At 37.8% G+C, this 14,579-nt stretch overlaps 1 protein-coding gene across 3 annotated transcripts in view; it reads right to left on the reverse strand.

The window, feature by feature from the left end:
• Window positions 1-13,799, reverse strand: part of MED23 (mediator complex subunit 23) — a 37,691-nt gene extending 23,892 nt beyond the window's left edge. For 2 of the 3 annotated variants that reach the window (XM_041423762.1, XM_041423765.1), the window contains exons 1-11: window positions 13,665-13,799; window positions 10,959-10,990; window positions 10,767-10,854; window positions 9,812-9,936; window positions 9,560-9,671; window positions 8,696-8,794; window positions 8,040-8,141; window positions 7,032-7,101; window positions 5,350-5,462; window positions 4,279-4,374; window positions 3,720-3,737 (exon numbers count right to left, since the gene is read on the reverse strand). In XM_041423762.1, the coding sequence (XP_041279696.1) occupies window positions 3,720-3,737; window positions 4,279-4,374; window positions 5,350-5,462; window positions 7,032-7,101; window positions 8,040-8,141; window positions 8,696-8,794; window positions 9,560-9,671; window positions 9,812-9,936; window positions 10,767-10,854; window positions 10,959-10,990; window positions 13,665-13,724 (915 nt within the window). In that variant the 5' untranslated portion in view covers window positions 13,725-13,799. The remainder of the gene's footprint in view (window positions 1-3,719; window positions 3,738-4,278; window positions 4,375-5,349; window positions 5,463-7,031; window positions 7,102-8,039; window positions 8,142-8,695; window positions 8,795-9,559; window positions 9,672-9,811; window positions 9,937-10,766; window positions 10,855-10,958; window positions 10,991-13,664) is intronic. The other variant, XM_041423763.1, reaches the window with a different exon arrangement.
• Between the last annotated feature and the right edge of the window lie 780 nt (window positions 13,800-14,579).

Genomic DNA, 14,579 nt, shown 5'->3' on the forward strand with positions numbered 1-14,579 from the left:
ATGGACTAGTGGTATTTCTTTAAGTGGATCAGAGCTTCATTTGGATGGTGGCTTGTTGTTCTAATTTGGGTTTGAATTTTTAATTCCTTCTTTCTTTGGGGTGTTGAGACAAGATGGGTAACAAAGGGTGGGGCAGGGGCACGGCTAGCATTAGAAGATTTTCCTCAAAGAAAAATATTTTAAGGAGTCAGTAAGGCTGGCTGATGACTATGACAACTTTTAAGTATTTCAAAAAAAAAACAACACTTAGTAAATATCTACACTTAAGAAATGGACTCAGAAGACCAAATCACAGAGGCCAAGATCACTATAAGAGTAAATGGTGCCTCTAAAAGTCCAAGTCAAAATGCCCAAAGTAGTTAAAACATGACAGAACTACTCCAACACTTCCATTTTCAAAAACTGTATGCTATGAGGACACAAAACCTTAAAGCTTATTGTTTATATTATACCTGATTCTATCATCTCTCCCAAGTCTGGCAGCCATTCTCAAGTTTCCCTCATTAAAAAAAGGAGTAAGTTTCAATAAGGAACATATACTTGAGTGCTCTCAATGCACACCCGTACAATCAGAAACCTACAGAAAGTAATCACACCCCTTAGACTAAGTACTTTGCTACGTCATCACCAGTAAAATTGGATAGTAAGATCCCACCATCAACCAGAATTTTAAAAATAAAAGTCAATTTTAAAATATTGCATTATGACATTCCTTTCACTGAACAGCTCTGCTTACAACAGCTTCCCCATGCTAATTATCCTGGTTTGTAGCTAGCAGAGAACACAACTACACATTCACCTGCACAGAGTAAGGCACAGATAGCTGCAGATCACCACTGCTGGTTTAAAAGGTGACCAGCCAAATACACTACTTAAAGAGCAAAATCATTAATTCTATAGCTGCTAATTAAACATTACAGAAACAAGACATCTGAAAATTACCTCCTCTCTCAAATATTCCCCAAAATAACAGTTTTTGATTGATTAGAGGACTGCAACAAGATCTTAACTGCAACTATGCAAGCAAAAACAGCATTTTATTCTTCATGCTAGTCTGTACATACAGAGAAAGTAAAGATATAAACCAAAACCTCCAAAGAAAGTTCATGTCCTTAAGACATTGCTTTAGTTCCATTTTAAGAAACAACTATAAGATCCCTAAACCAAATCTTAATGCGGTATCAGCATACTATGACACTCTGAATGTTAATCCTTTTCCAAAAAAACCAAATTGTTATATGGTTCAAAAAATTATTTTAAAAAATAGCTAAGAATTGAAATTCACACCCCAGAAAGCAGGAGAATATAAATTGGCATAGAATTGTTGAGTTATTTAGGTTGCAAAAAGACCCTTAAGATAAGATTTCAACTGCAAACCATGATAATATACAGGATAAAATACAATTTAAATCTCTGCTTCCTATAGACCAGATACACAAGAGTATGTACTGTCCCACAGAGAAGTACACAGTAGCAAAAACTCAAGAGTCCCCAGACAACAACAAAGAAACATTTTGAAGTCTATATTATTACATTTGGACTTAAAACCATATACTTGATAAGGTTATTGGAAAACCTCATCCCATGAGAAAACTTATAATCCTGAAAGGAACACATGAATCTATAAAAATATGACATTTTACCTTCATTTTTCTCCCTGAAAGGTTAACAGGACAGCTGGATTTGTGTATTTTTTACACAACTCAGAGATGGCTTGAGTGAATGGTTTTCTAATACAGATCTGCTTAATTAAGACTGAACCACAAAATTTCGTTGTTCATCTTCAAGAACTAGGACCAATCTGGCTGAACCATACCTAGATTGTGATGCCAAAAGATTCAAATGAAGGCTCCAATCCTGCAACTGGATCTGTGTAAATAGTTGACAGGGCATACAAGCAACTCCACATAAATAATTAATGATCATAAATAAATAATGATCATTGCGTTGAGGTGTTTCTGTATATAATCTGAAACAAACTTGGCACTATTTGCATTTCTAAGTGTCTCCTATTATAGTGACAGTTCAATTTCTGCAAGTTATTTCTCTAATAATAAAATACAACATTATCAGCCATTTTACTGAAAGCATTGATATAGTTACACAATTTCTGAAAAGCATGCTACTATTTTTGTCAGGCGGCTACATTAACAAATTGAAATATAACATAAAGGTAATTTGTACCTAAAAACAAGGAAAATTTTAATGCTTTCCACAGTTTTATGCAGAGTATAATAACATTTAAATGGAACATATTTTCAGTTCTATACCACTGTACCACCCACCTCTACATCTGTATTTTCAACTCACATATTTTCAACTCACAAATTTTCAACATCTTTATGCTGGTGTAACTGTAGTAGCACAGCTATAGTTCATGTTCTGTCAGCATTTCCTTTATAAGCTACATTCTTCACGTTTGTTCCTTGGCCATAAAAGTTCATGCCAGGATGAAACTTTGTGTAGGAATTCCTATACTAGCAAACAAATTTTAAAAGTATAATTTAATACATTCTATTTCTTCAATTACTTTTAGAGGACAGTGAAGTAGAAGTTAAAACCCAGCATTTTTAACATAAATGGTATTTTTTTACATGAAAGGACAGACCATCCATAGTTAGAAGAATAAAATGGGTTGAACATAATTTTTGTCTGTATCTTGTATTATTTACCAGCTACAAGATGGATAGAGGAATAATTTTGTTTATCAACTCAATGCAATGCAGACACAGAAAGACACACAAATACTACTCATTTAAACAGTAAACCTAGCAGCTCAATTCCAAGGTTTAACATTTCAGCTGCTTTAAGTCTCAGGTACAAAAGGTCGTCATATACAACACAGAGTACTGTCAGCCAAGATGTAGGAATCTGTGCATTCAAAAACGTTATCCCAGTTCAGAAAATGCACTGGTGTATTCCATTACATTGGGAAATGTACACAAGGTTTCAGGATCATGTAAATTTTATAGTCAAGTTACAAACCTGAAAAAAGTTTCTTAAATGGAAACACTGACACAACCTTCACTATAGTATTGCAAACAGCAACGCTATTTTATAAATTTTAAACACTGCTTTTTAAAGTAGGTGTGGCAATTATTAGTGCAATGAGAGATAAACTATAACACCCATAATTTAAAATTTCAAGCAGAGTCCACTTGGTTGACTTGCTCAGGTGTTTATTCGTTTAAACAAGTAGTCAAAATTTCAAGGAACTACTTTTTGTGTGGCATTCTGCACTACTCTTCTTTCACCTAGACTGGAGAAGATTATAATTGCCTGTTGGGAAGCTCTTTACAGAAGCTTCCTAATGATAAGAAAATTCCACTAGTAAACCTTTCTTTTTTTAAATTATGTATTTACAGCCTTATATTTTTACAATTAAGTCCAGTGGATGTTTTTCCACCACATTAAGGAAAGAAATTTTGAACTAAAAATCTCTCCTCATCTGAAAATTCCAGCAAAGTTGAAGTTATGACTGGCAAGGGAAATGGTAGCAGTCCACTCCAACAAAAATTTTAGTATCAAAGGACCACTGACTGTCAGCTTTATGCTATATCTCTTGTATCTCTAGAGAACTGTAGTGAGAATTTGCCCTTGACTAATGGTCCTGCCAATTTCAAGCCCTGACTGTACATGTATTCTCTACCTGGAATCAGTGGCTACAAAGCGGCCAGCGTATCGTTAGTCACAATACAACAGTAAGGTTGTGAACATACCTGAGCAATGTTCAAGGTCTAGAGCATTGGAGGATGGGCAGGACAAGACAGGACAGAACAAAAATAAAGGAAGAAAAAAAGAAAAGACAAAACAGTGACTATGAGGCCAGCCTCAAGGATCCCCAAGTCAGACTAAGCCCCCCCATTCTAAGGTTTCAAAAGAGAAAATGTAACAAAACAAACCCCAGCTTCCAACTATTCTAGTACTAGAACATTCCAATACAACAGAGTACAACAATGCTTTAAAAACCAACGAACAATAACCAGTCTCCTACTGTCTGTCAAAGGTGTACTTGAGGCTGGCCTTATAGGAAAAAAAAGCAATGCAAAAAAAAATCATATTTTAAATCTCTACTTTTCAATTTAACATTCGTAAAGCAATATATAAATGATAGGAATAACAGTGTCCAATTAACCTAATATGATCTCATAAAAAAAAAAAAAAATTACTCTCTGTACCTAAACTGTTTTGCTTAGTTAGCTATAGCAAAGAAAAGAGAAAAAGAATAGTGCAGATTCTATGCAGAATTAAATCACATGTTACAGCACAGTACAGTACCTGCTTATTCAGACCTAGCATATTGCAGACCATATCCCTTGAATACGGTTGTTCCAGCACATATCTCAACAAAGCAGTCTGTGGCTCAAACAGATCCTTGAAAAAGAAACAAGCAATCACATAAAAACCTATATTGCCTCAAGATTATGTTTAATACTGAGCTTACATTTAACTGAAGAAACAGTGTAAGAATGAATGTTTAATTTATGCAGGTATGTATTATCTGAGAAATCGTTTTGCTCTCTGGTAACTAAAAGAAATGAGGAGATAATCATAGTTCTTAAGAAGTGGCAGATTTTATGTGGTCCAAGTAGAAGAACATTCTTCATCCAATAGAAGGATGGTACACTTCTTGGAACAGCCTTGAACTCAAAGGAAACGAGGTAAGACAACTGAAGAAATGCACCAAAATGCATAAAAGTCAGGACTGATGTGAAGAAATCAGACATGAAAAAACTGATCACTGCATCTTCCCACAGCCCGAATCACTTTAAATAAAAACGTTATCTGGAGTTGGGTTCAAAACAAACAGAAGGAGCTGATTCTTCATGCAACGTTAAGCTGAAATGTGGCATTCCTTGTCAAATGAATGTTGAGGATACTAAAAGCTTACAGGGGCTCAAGAAGAGTCTGAACAAGTATTTGGGAGATGAAGGTTTACTAAATACAGAGAAGCCACATCTGTGTCAGGAAACACACAAAATTATAATGGCTGTAGATTAAATTGTCTTTCCTGTAGAACAATGAAGAACACAGAAAAGAAGAAATTACTTTCCCATTCTCTTCCATCTAGCCAATTTTCCAATCAATTCTCTGCTCTCACTTGCTCTCTCACATGCACTCACCACAAAGCACATTAAATTATGTCTCATGTTCTTCAGCCGTTATGCCAAACACTACTTTCCAGGTCCTCTGTACACAGATTGAAACCACTGAAATATAAAACACCTACACCTTCAAAGTTTGTCTAACTGGAACAGATATTCACAGTTGAAAATTTTCCCCACTTTAATGACATAGAAATTTTGTTTTACCGAATGTAACAGGTTTAAGAAGTTTAATAAGGCATACCTTATCATATGGTAAGAGACCTTTCAAAGGAAAACGAAGGGTTGTAGGATCCAGCTTCCATGAGTTACACATGGCACCAGAGTTATTTACCACAGGAAGGAGACTACAGCGACCTACGTGCAATGAAACATAAATTCTCAACCAGTGAAACTGGCCCATTGCCTAATTGTTTTGATGCAAAAACTGGCCTCAGCCACTTTTATGCTCTCCTTAAATTTCCACTGTTTAAAGGTTTTACCACAAGGATTGCTTCAAACTGATTTTATTTTTCTAATCAACTTTCAACTAATAAAATATCTACGCAGTAAAGTCCCCATTTATTCACACTGGGTACCCCAAAAATAAAAGTATTTGCAAATATCAATCTATAAGTACCCTTAGATATTACCAGAATATTATTCCCCTGCCATTGCTTGACCTAGGGATTTGATTTTGGCAGACTGACCCTTTCCACAAAGAAAATAGCCTTATAAACCTAAGTATAATCTAGTCTTTCAGTTTCCCTTCATTGACCCTGTGGGCAAGATTGCACTCACTAAAGCAAACAAAAATGTGTGTATTCCAATTAAAGTCAATGAAAATCCAGTCAATTCAGTCAGTGTAGCCCAGTGACACCAAAACACATGAAGTGTTTTGGTAGGCAAAATTTACACTTTTTAGTCAGTGTAGATTAGACATCTAGCTCTTACTTCAGCTGCTTAAACATAAGCATCTGAACTGAGCCCCAAGCAAACCAGTATATCAGCATGTAAATTGAGGTGCCTCAATTCTGACCTCTCTCCAGTTCAAATTCCATGACTTCTATTATTCAAACTGGCCATATTATTATCAGATAAAACAAGAAGTAAATAAATATTTATTTCTTCTCTTCAATTTTATTTATACAGGTCATTTACACACACAACACTTGGAAAAATAAAATGTGATCCCTGTCAGCCATATAAATAAAAGCTATGCCACACTTTCAATACTTCTGATGCATCTGACACAAAATGCTTTGGGAGCATTAGAGATGAATTTACATTTTTAATCTCTGCACTAAAGAAGCTCCATCACAATAAACCTTGCTCAGAACTAATGCAGTTCTTATTAAACTACTCAAAGCGGAAGACATTTTTATCTTTTGAAGAAAAATGCAGCAGGAATCATATTAGAATAAAGCAAATATTGATCATCAGATTCCTAACAATAAATTAAGATGAACATTTCTTTCACAGAAAAGTAGAATGAGTACCCATCTGAACTAGGAAATCTTCATCCAGAAACCAGCAACAGCGAAGAGGCTGAGCAGCTACAAAAGCTCCAATGGAAACTGAAGTCAAAACATTTCAAGACTAACATCCCAGTGGATATGTATTAACTTGGGCACACAAAACTTACAATTTCCCTATTCTACCAGTGACCCGTAGTTACAAACCATATGACCATTTAAAAACTGGCACACTTCCACTACCAGCAGGTAGCAAAGAATTATTTTGATCTCATCAGTGAATTCTCCCCATCAAAACAAAAACTGAAAGGAACCAAGTCTAAGAACAAACTGACAAGGGCAGAGGTACTACATGAAACATAAGACCTGAATTAGTTTGCTTAGCTGATATAGGTCCCAAGAGGTTCTAAGAAAAAGATAGTTCAAAATAAATCAATTCATTTTAAAGTTATTCATTAAGTCATTGTCTTACCACAAATAGAATTTATTCTTGCTGTAGGTCTGAAGGTATCCACAAAATCTGATACCAAATTACCTAGTAACTGGATAAGAAGAGGAGAAGAAAATTAGGGTTTAAGTTCCAGACATTGATAAGGAATATTTCAGACTTAAAAATATATATGTGTATGGATTTTAATAAAATATGCAGAAATTTACTCAAATAACTAGCTTCCTATTTCAAAAAGTTGAAAAAATCATCTGGAATATAAAACTACAAAATTAAAACTGTGGCATTAGAAAGGAGGTGCAGGAAGCACTCTTCCCTGTTAGCACTCAAGTAGGAGTTATATAAGAAGTGTCTCCTACGCAAACTATGTTACTTGAATGTATAACACTTAGATTATTTAAAATAAACCATAATTTCTCTTCATAACAAATCTCTGCTGTGAATAACAATTCCAAATTACCCAAATTAGTACAATCTACTTGAAATCTTCTCTCAAAAGACAGTAACAATTTTCCTAGTAATACAGGGGAATCGGGAGCTGGGATTTTACCCTTTCCCAAACAGCTAGTTATTTTAGCAGAATGCAAAATTAAAAACTGGATCGATATTACATTATTTTTTGGAAAAAATGACAATTTTCACTCCACCAGAGCCCCAAATATCTCTACATAACTCAGTTTAAACATAGAAAATCCTGGTCAGTTATTTAAAGTGATTTTTCTTCTCTTGAAGCTATAGAGAAAGCACACAGTGGTAGGTATGCATCACGTACATTTCCAAATGTATTCAACAACACCAACTCAGTGCTTCAAAAGTTTTGAACACCACATCATAGGTCAAAACTATGTCATAAGTTCCATGCAAGAACACAGGGAGCAGCTGCTGCAATCACATCAAGCCTGTATCTTCATTTATGTGACTAAACACAGAGCTTACTGTTGAGCAGATTTTAAATTTTCACATGAACTTTGTTTTAAAATGTAGGTGCTGTAACACAATTCCAGGGTACATTATTTTATACCATATCATTACCCAGTGGGGAAGTTTTCCTTCAGGATATAGTTTTCTGATTTCTGTAACTGCAAAGTAGGCAGGCAGCAAACAAGCATTTCTTTCCAAGATGTAGGCTACCACCTATAAATAAAAAAACACATCAGTGTAAAAGACCCTGGATAGGGTAAATGAATGTGTAATCTGTCTAATAGTCTGAGACAGCCTACCAAAACAGATACAAGAATTAAAATACTTTTTCTTAAGTTGTATTCTGGTAGCAATACTTCAATAATTCTCAAACCTGTTTTTAATTGTACAAGCATAAGTTAGATTGTTTGAGCCTTAAGACCATGTCTCTATGTCTGCCCATAAAATACTGAAAAAAAATACCGTTCTTATTCACTAAGAAAAATCTATTAATCGTTATTATATCCTATACGTCTTACCTTAGGCAAGTCAAGTATTGGGCCTGACTCTCTTATTAGGAATTTTAACACTTACTTACAATATCCCCCAAAAGCACTTTGTTTACTGCATAAACTGCAATTGCAATAAAGAACTTGAACACAAAGAGTTAAGACTTTCCTGTTGAACTATACCAACAATCAGAGCTATCCCAACCATCAGAAAAGTCACTAATAACAAGAGAATGAGGCCTATCTTCCTCTATAGCGGTATAAAATCCATTTATTTACCTCTCTAGCTGCTAAAAGCTGCTGTACAACAGCTGAGCTCACAGTGTTTGGAATTGTTACAATTTTCTCTAGGATGACTTTCAGCAGATCGCGCACACCCTGAAAGAAAGCACATGAAAATAATGTTCCTAGATATTCTTTATTTCTGGAAGAAAGATCCATATGGTCAGACAATGTTTTGACAGAAAAAAGTTATTGCTGCTAAGTGTCAGAAGACAAATTGCTACTGAGAATACTAATACTGATTACCTTAAAATTTAACACTAATTACATTAAATTCCTTATGGAATGTCTCACTCTTAGGATGCTCCAGAGGAGAAAGTAACTGTTGGTATTTTGACGTGCATCCAGAGACATCCAACATACAAAGCCTACTGCAGCCTGATCAGAGCACAGTGCTGTATTTTGTGTTTTCTGCATTAACATCAACAATGCAGCGAGGTGATTCTCTGCAAGACATGAGTGGTCTGTTAGTCCTTCTGTTGGAGCTGTGTCATGCTAAGGACTCAGCTTTCAAGAGCTTTTTTGCTGTGTAGCAGCAGAGGTAAAGCAGATGACAGAATTCCAGCCTTAATGCTTAACAGTTTTTATTTTCCAGTGTTTACCACTTCTGCAACTGCATTAGGGTTATTTAGCTTGTAACTGAAAATGGAGGAAAGGGACTGTAACAGAAAAGTGTATGAAGAGTTACACTGTAAACACAAAATTATCTCTCAGGGTGAAGTTCAAAAAGCATTGAAAGTGCTCACTGAATTTTCTTTTGTAAGAAAAGCAGATTTTGAAAAATTGGATGTCTCAGATAAAATCATACAAAGGCAGCAAATAACATGTCTTGGCAAAGAGAAAGGAATGAGTGGAAGATACCTTGTAGTCTACACCTCCAATAATCTTCCGAACCAATCTGAATGTTAATGCCCACAGCTGAGTCCTTTCCCACTCAAGTGTATCGGAGTTTATCAGAGATTCACACACCATCCTAGCAGAAGAAAACAATGCAAGAATGAATAGCAGGTAATAAGGAGATGTTTTCCAACAGTAACTGTACAATGTCATTGCAAAAATACCTCCAATATAAGATCTTCCATGTAGCTAATCAATTATTCCAACACAGCTCACCTGGGTGGCAAAAGTGCAGTTTCTACTGCCATTGCTAGGCAGTCATAAAGAAAAGAAATTCTTTTAGGACTATGTTGGCTGTGTATGAATCTTACAATCCATTGGACACACTGTTCATGGGACTCCTGAAAAAAACAACAGAAGGGAGAAAACCTATTTGCAGGTAGTGAAACAAACTATAAAATTCATATAGTATCCTACTATATGATAAATTGATACTATAAAATATGAAATTTTAAATATGAAAAATTGAAACTAACACAAGAACAGGACTATAAATCATTAGAAGTGATTCAGTTGCCCAACCTATAGTTTTTCCTACAAGTCTTTTGATCTTATTTTGAAGAAGCTCACTTGTCCAGCAGAAGTTGAGGTCAGTTGTCCAGTAGAGGAAACACTTCCTAGCTTAACCACTAATTTCTATATTCAACTTTGGTTTTCACAAGTTAGCACAAACTAAAATAAAATAGAACTGTTCTAGATTATTTTTTCCCTTTCACAGTTATAATCAAATTCAGTAAAAATAAAGATAAATAGGCCTCCAATTATGGAGCAGAGTCTGGAGGTAGCTAGCTTTTGAAAGGTGATTTTTTAGCTTCTTAACCATCTTATTTTATTTTTTTCTCTTTCACCTACTTATTCACTTCTACCAAAAATTCTGTAACAAACTACCTTTTACTGTATATTTCTTTACTGTTACACTTCAATTTGCTTATTTTTATTTGCACTGTACACCATCCTCTGCTTAACAACTATATAATCTTACAAATCTCAAAATTACCTTTTTTTTTTCTTGCAAAGTCTTCCTATATTCTTTACTATGCCATGTCTGAAACCAGATTCTGAATGACTGGACACAGACGTTATAGCTTAAGTGTCTATCTACTAGAAAAGTTATGTTTATATTTAAAATTATATAAAGTACAAAGACATAAGCAACAAATCAAACGTTAACCTGGGAAAGACTGCTCCAGAATTGTCTAAAAGCTCCCAGGCAGCTGATCAGTTTGGTTCTCTCATCTTCAGGAGTGTCCATAAACATCCTAATGCAAAACAGAACATTAGTTATTAGCAGCACCCAATGAAACAAGCAGAAAAATACATTTATACATAAAATCTTGCACAAATAAAGCAGTATTACACTTACCCAGGAAAAGCTTCTTCAATTACTTCTGTTTTCTGTAAGAGAAAAACCCCAAATGAGCTACTGTGAGAAGGTTTTCTATGACCACCATGGCCCCAGGATGAAGCACAAAAGACAAAGTCACATGGTTATGGGACCATACCAGAGAACTATAGGTGTCTTCTGCTAAATCACACTATTCCAAAGATGAGATTGCTTTGTTCTCATAAAGACATATAAAAGTTGTGGATCCAGATTAAGGCTTTGTTTTGGGTTGTTTTTTTGGTTTCTTTTTTTTTGTCTTCTAAACACCTAGAGATTAATTCACTTCCCAAAACTGGAGGACATGTTCAGTTGTATTATTACAGCTCTCTTCTGATCATATAAAAAATTAGTATTTTTGAATTCCATTACCCCTCTTATGTTCCACGACATCCACTTACACAAATCAATTACTTTCTCATCCAAATTTAGATCCACTGCTTTTTAAATTGGATTGAGTGGTGTAACAGTCTTGTACTAGGTAAAAAACTAAACATGAATATTCAATTTATCTCCTGTAAGACCTTCCTTTACGCTCCCCTCCACCTTTTTCAACTCCATTTTGCTCAAAGGCTTCGACATTGTTATTCTAAGACTTCAGCAAATAGGTTCTGGAAAATATTATCCTAAAGCCTTTCCTACCTTTTGTAAGAATTTCATATTATACTCAGGTATACTGACCGTTATGTATTTTCACTGTTATATTACAGACAAAAAAGCATGTAGCAAAATCAAATTGTGGTGTTCCTGTTCCATCATTTCGCCCAGAATTGTCTGTCACTGCTACTCAAGAAGCAAAGCAGAAGCTGACACTCATCTGATCTGCACAGAAAGCAAGGTAAGGTTTGCTGCTGTCCACCAAGTCCGTACCAGCAGCAGGGAAAGCAGTAAGTTGCTATTTTATCAGTTATGGCTCCAAAAATACAAAGAAATTTTCTCAGGAACTATTTTGTTGCTGTTCCTTATGAATCTAGGCAAATAACAGTACATAAAAACAGGTAGTGTGACAACACAGGCAAATAACATTAAAAATGTGAAAACAATCTGAATGGCAACGCCAAAATGAGGAATCAGTTACGAGTAGGCAATTAATATGCCACAAGCAACTTAACACTACACAAAGAAAAGTACATCATGCATTTTATAATGCTAACTTAAAACAGAAAGGTTGGGCTTTTCTTCCCTCTTCTGAAATTCATCACATGGAAATAATTTTCAATTGCTCTGAAATCTACAGATTCTTCCACTTCAGACATTTCAATCAGCTTATTTTTTTGTCTGAAATGTCAGTCAGGCTCCCACTCAGGATCAGCTCCTGTCAGCCCAGCTTCCAACTGTGAATGTCTCATATCTACCAAGAAGCTCATTCATTTGTGCACCACACAAGTGTGATTAATGACCCACTGACTTGGCTTCACAAAGGGAAAGTCCTGTTTAACCAATTTATTATTTTTCTATCATAAGATCACCCATCTAGAGAGGATAAAGAGAAGGCAGTGGAAGTATTTTTTCTGGACAATGCTTTTAATACTACCCCTCACAGCATCTTTCTGGACAAGCTGTTGAGCTGTGGGATAAGCAGGTTCACAGTGTGCTGGGTGAAGAAGTGGCTGGAGGGCAGAGCTCAAAGGGGTCCAGTCCATGGGACTGCATCTGGCTGGTTCTGGGTCACCAGTGGTGTTCCTCTGGGCTCAGTTCTAGAGTTCAATATATTTATATAATGGTGCAGGAGGTAAATGCACCATTAGCAAATCTCCTGACGCCACTAAACTGACAGGTGCTGCTGACTCTCTTGAGGGATGAGAAACCTTACAAAAAGTTGTGGATAGACTGGAGCACTGAGCAATCAGTGACATGAAATTTAGCAAATGCCAGATTCTGTACCTGCTACAGAGTAATGCTGGGCACAAGTATAAACTGGGAGAGGAGTGGCTGGAGATCAGCCCTGCAGAAGTGGATCTGGGAGCACTGGTCAGCAGCAGCTCAGTGTGAGCCAGCAGGGAGAGCGCGGGCAGCCAGGAGGGCAAATCCCATCCTGGGATGCCTCAAACCCCGTGTTCAACCATTCAGACAAAAGAGGTGATCATCCTGCTGCACTAAGCTTTAGTACAGCCACACCTCGAGTACTGTGAGCAGTTCTGGGGTCTTGAATGCATGCATGGAGAGGCAGCAAAGCTGGGTAAAGTGTTGAAAGGAATGTCGTATGGAAAACGGAGAAGGCCTTTGGGCTAACTGTGCTTCGTCTTGCAGGCAGCATGGTGCGTGTGTATTTCCACAATCGGATCATGCCATTATGCTGGCTCGCCTGCTCGGGACATCCATCTTCGCCTAGTCTCCATCAAAACTCCTTAAACTGCTTATTTTTCAGCAAACTCAGCGCTCTGTAATTCGGCATTGACTGAGCAAACTGTTTCACGCCCAGTCCTACTCTGTCCCGGCTTTCCTATGAATCCCAGGGGGAGCAGACGGCCGCTCTGAAGGGCGCTTCCCTCACGGCTCCGCCGCCGCCGGGAACAGCGCCAAACACGGCCGGGGCTCCACCGCACCGACAGCGCCATGAAACTAAAAGCGCCTCTCCCACCTGCTTCCCATCGCCTTCAGGACGGCCCCAGCCCCAGAGGGAGCACTGCGGGCCGCAGGGACGCGGACACGGCCCCGGCAGCGGCGGCGCTCCGGGGACGGACTCACCACCACCTCCTCGAAGATGCTCTGCAGCTGCGTCTCCATGGGCACCATGGGGATCGCCATGGGGCCAGCCGGGCCCGCCGGGCCCTTTGTCAGGCGCAGGCGGAAGCGCCCACCCCTCCTCCTCCTCCTTCTCCCGCCCCGCCGGAAGCTCCGTGCCGGATCCCGCTCCCCGGGAAGTGGCTGCTCGGCCCGGCCGTTCCGGCGCCGCCCACCCCGGCCTGCCAGCAACGCGAGGAAGGCAACAGCGTTCTAAAACTTGGGAGTCACTTGGTTTTGTTTTTCTTTTTACAAAAATATTCGCTTAGGCTTTTTGGTTTTTGAATAATCTTTTCTTTGAATAATCTTTTCTTAGACTATTTTGGCGAAATGCTGATTCTGTTCTTACGGCAAGGACCCCTTAGGTTATTGTGAGATCCCTCTGCAGGGCTGATCTCCAGCCCCTACTCTCCCCATTTCTGCTTGCACCCAGTTTGGTGTAATTACTGTGGAGTTATTCATTCCTGTAGTATTTCACAGAACAATCTGAAACTGTTTATCTAAAGACATCCAGGAACACAGAATCACAGCACTGCAGAATGGGTTGTGTTGGAAGGAATGATCTGCTCCAGCCTCCCTGATCAAGCAGGGTCATCCCAGAGCACACGGCACAACATTGTATCCAGACAGTTCTTGAGTATCTCCAGTGAGGGAGACTCCACAACCTTTCTGGACAATCTGTTCTGGTGCTTGGTCACCCACACAGTAAAGAAGTTCCTCCTCATGTTCAGCTGGATCTTCCTGTGCATCAGTTTCTGCCCGTTTACTCTTGTCCGATTGCTTGGCACCACTGAGAAGAGCCTGGCTCCATCCTCTTGGCACTCTCCCTTCAGATACTGATAGACATTGATGGGGTCCCCTCTCAGTCATCTCTTCTTG

This window comes from Onychostruthus taczanowskii, unplaced genomic scaffold (assembly GCF_017590055.1).
Source record: "Onychostruthus taczanowskii isolate IOZ18803 unplaced genomic scaffold, ASM1759005v1 scaffold8, whole genome shotgun sequence".
Classification (NCBI taxonomy): Eukaryota; Metazoa; Chordata; class Aves; order Passeriformes; family Passeridae; genus Onychostruthus; species Onychostruthus taczanowskii.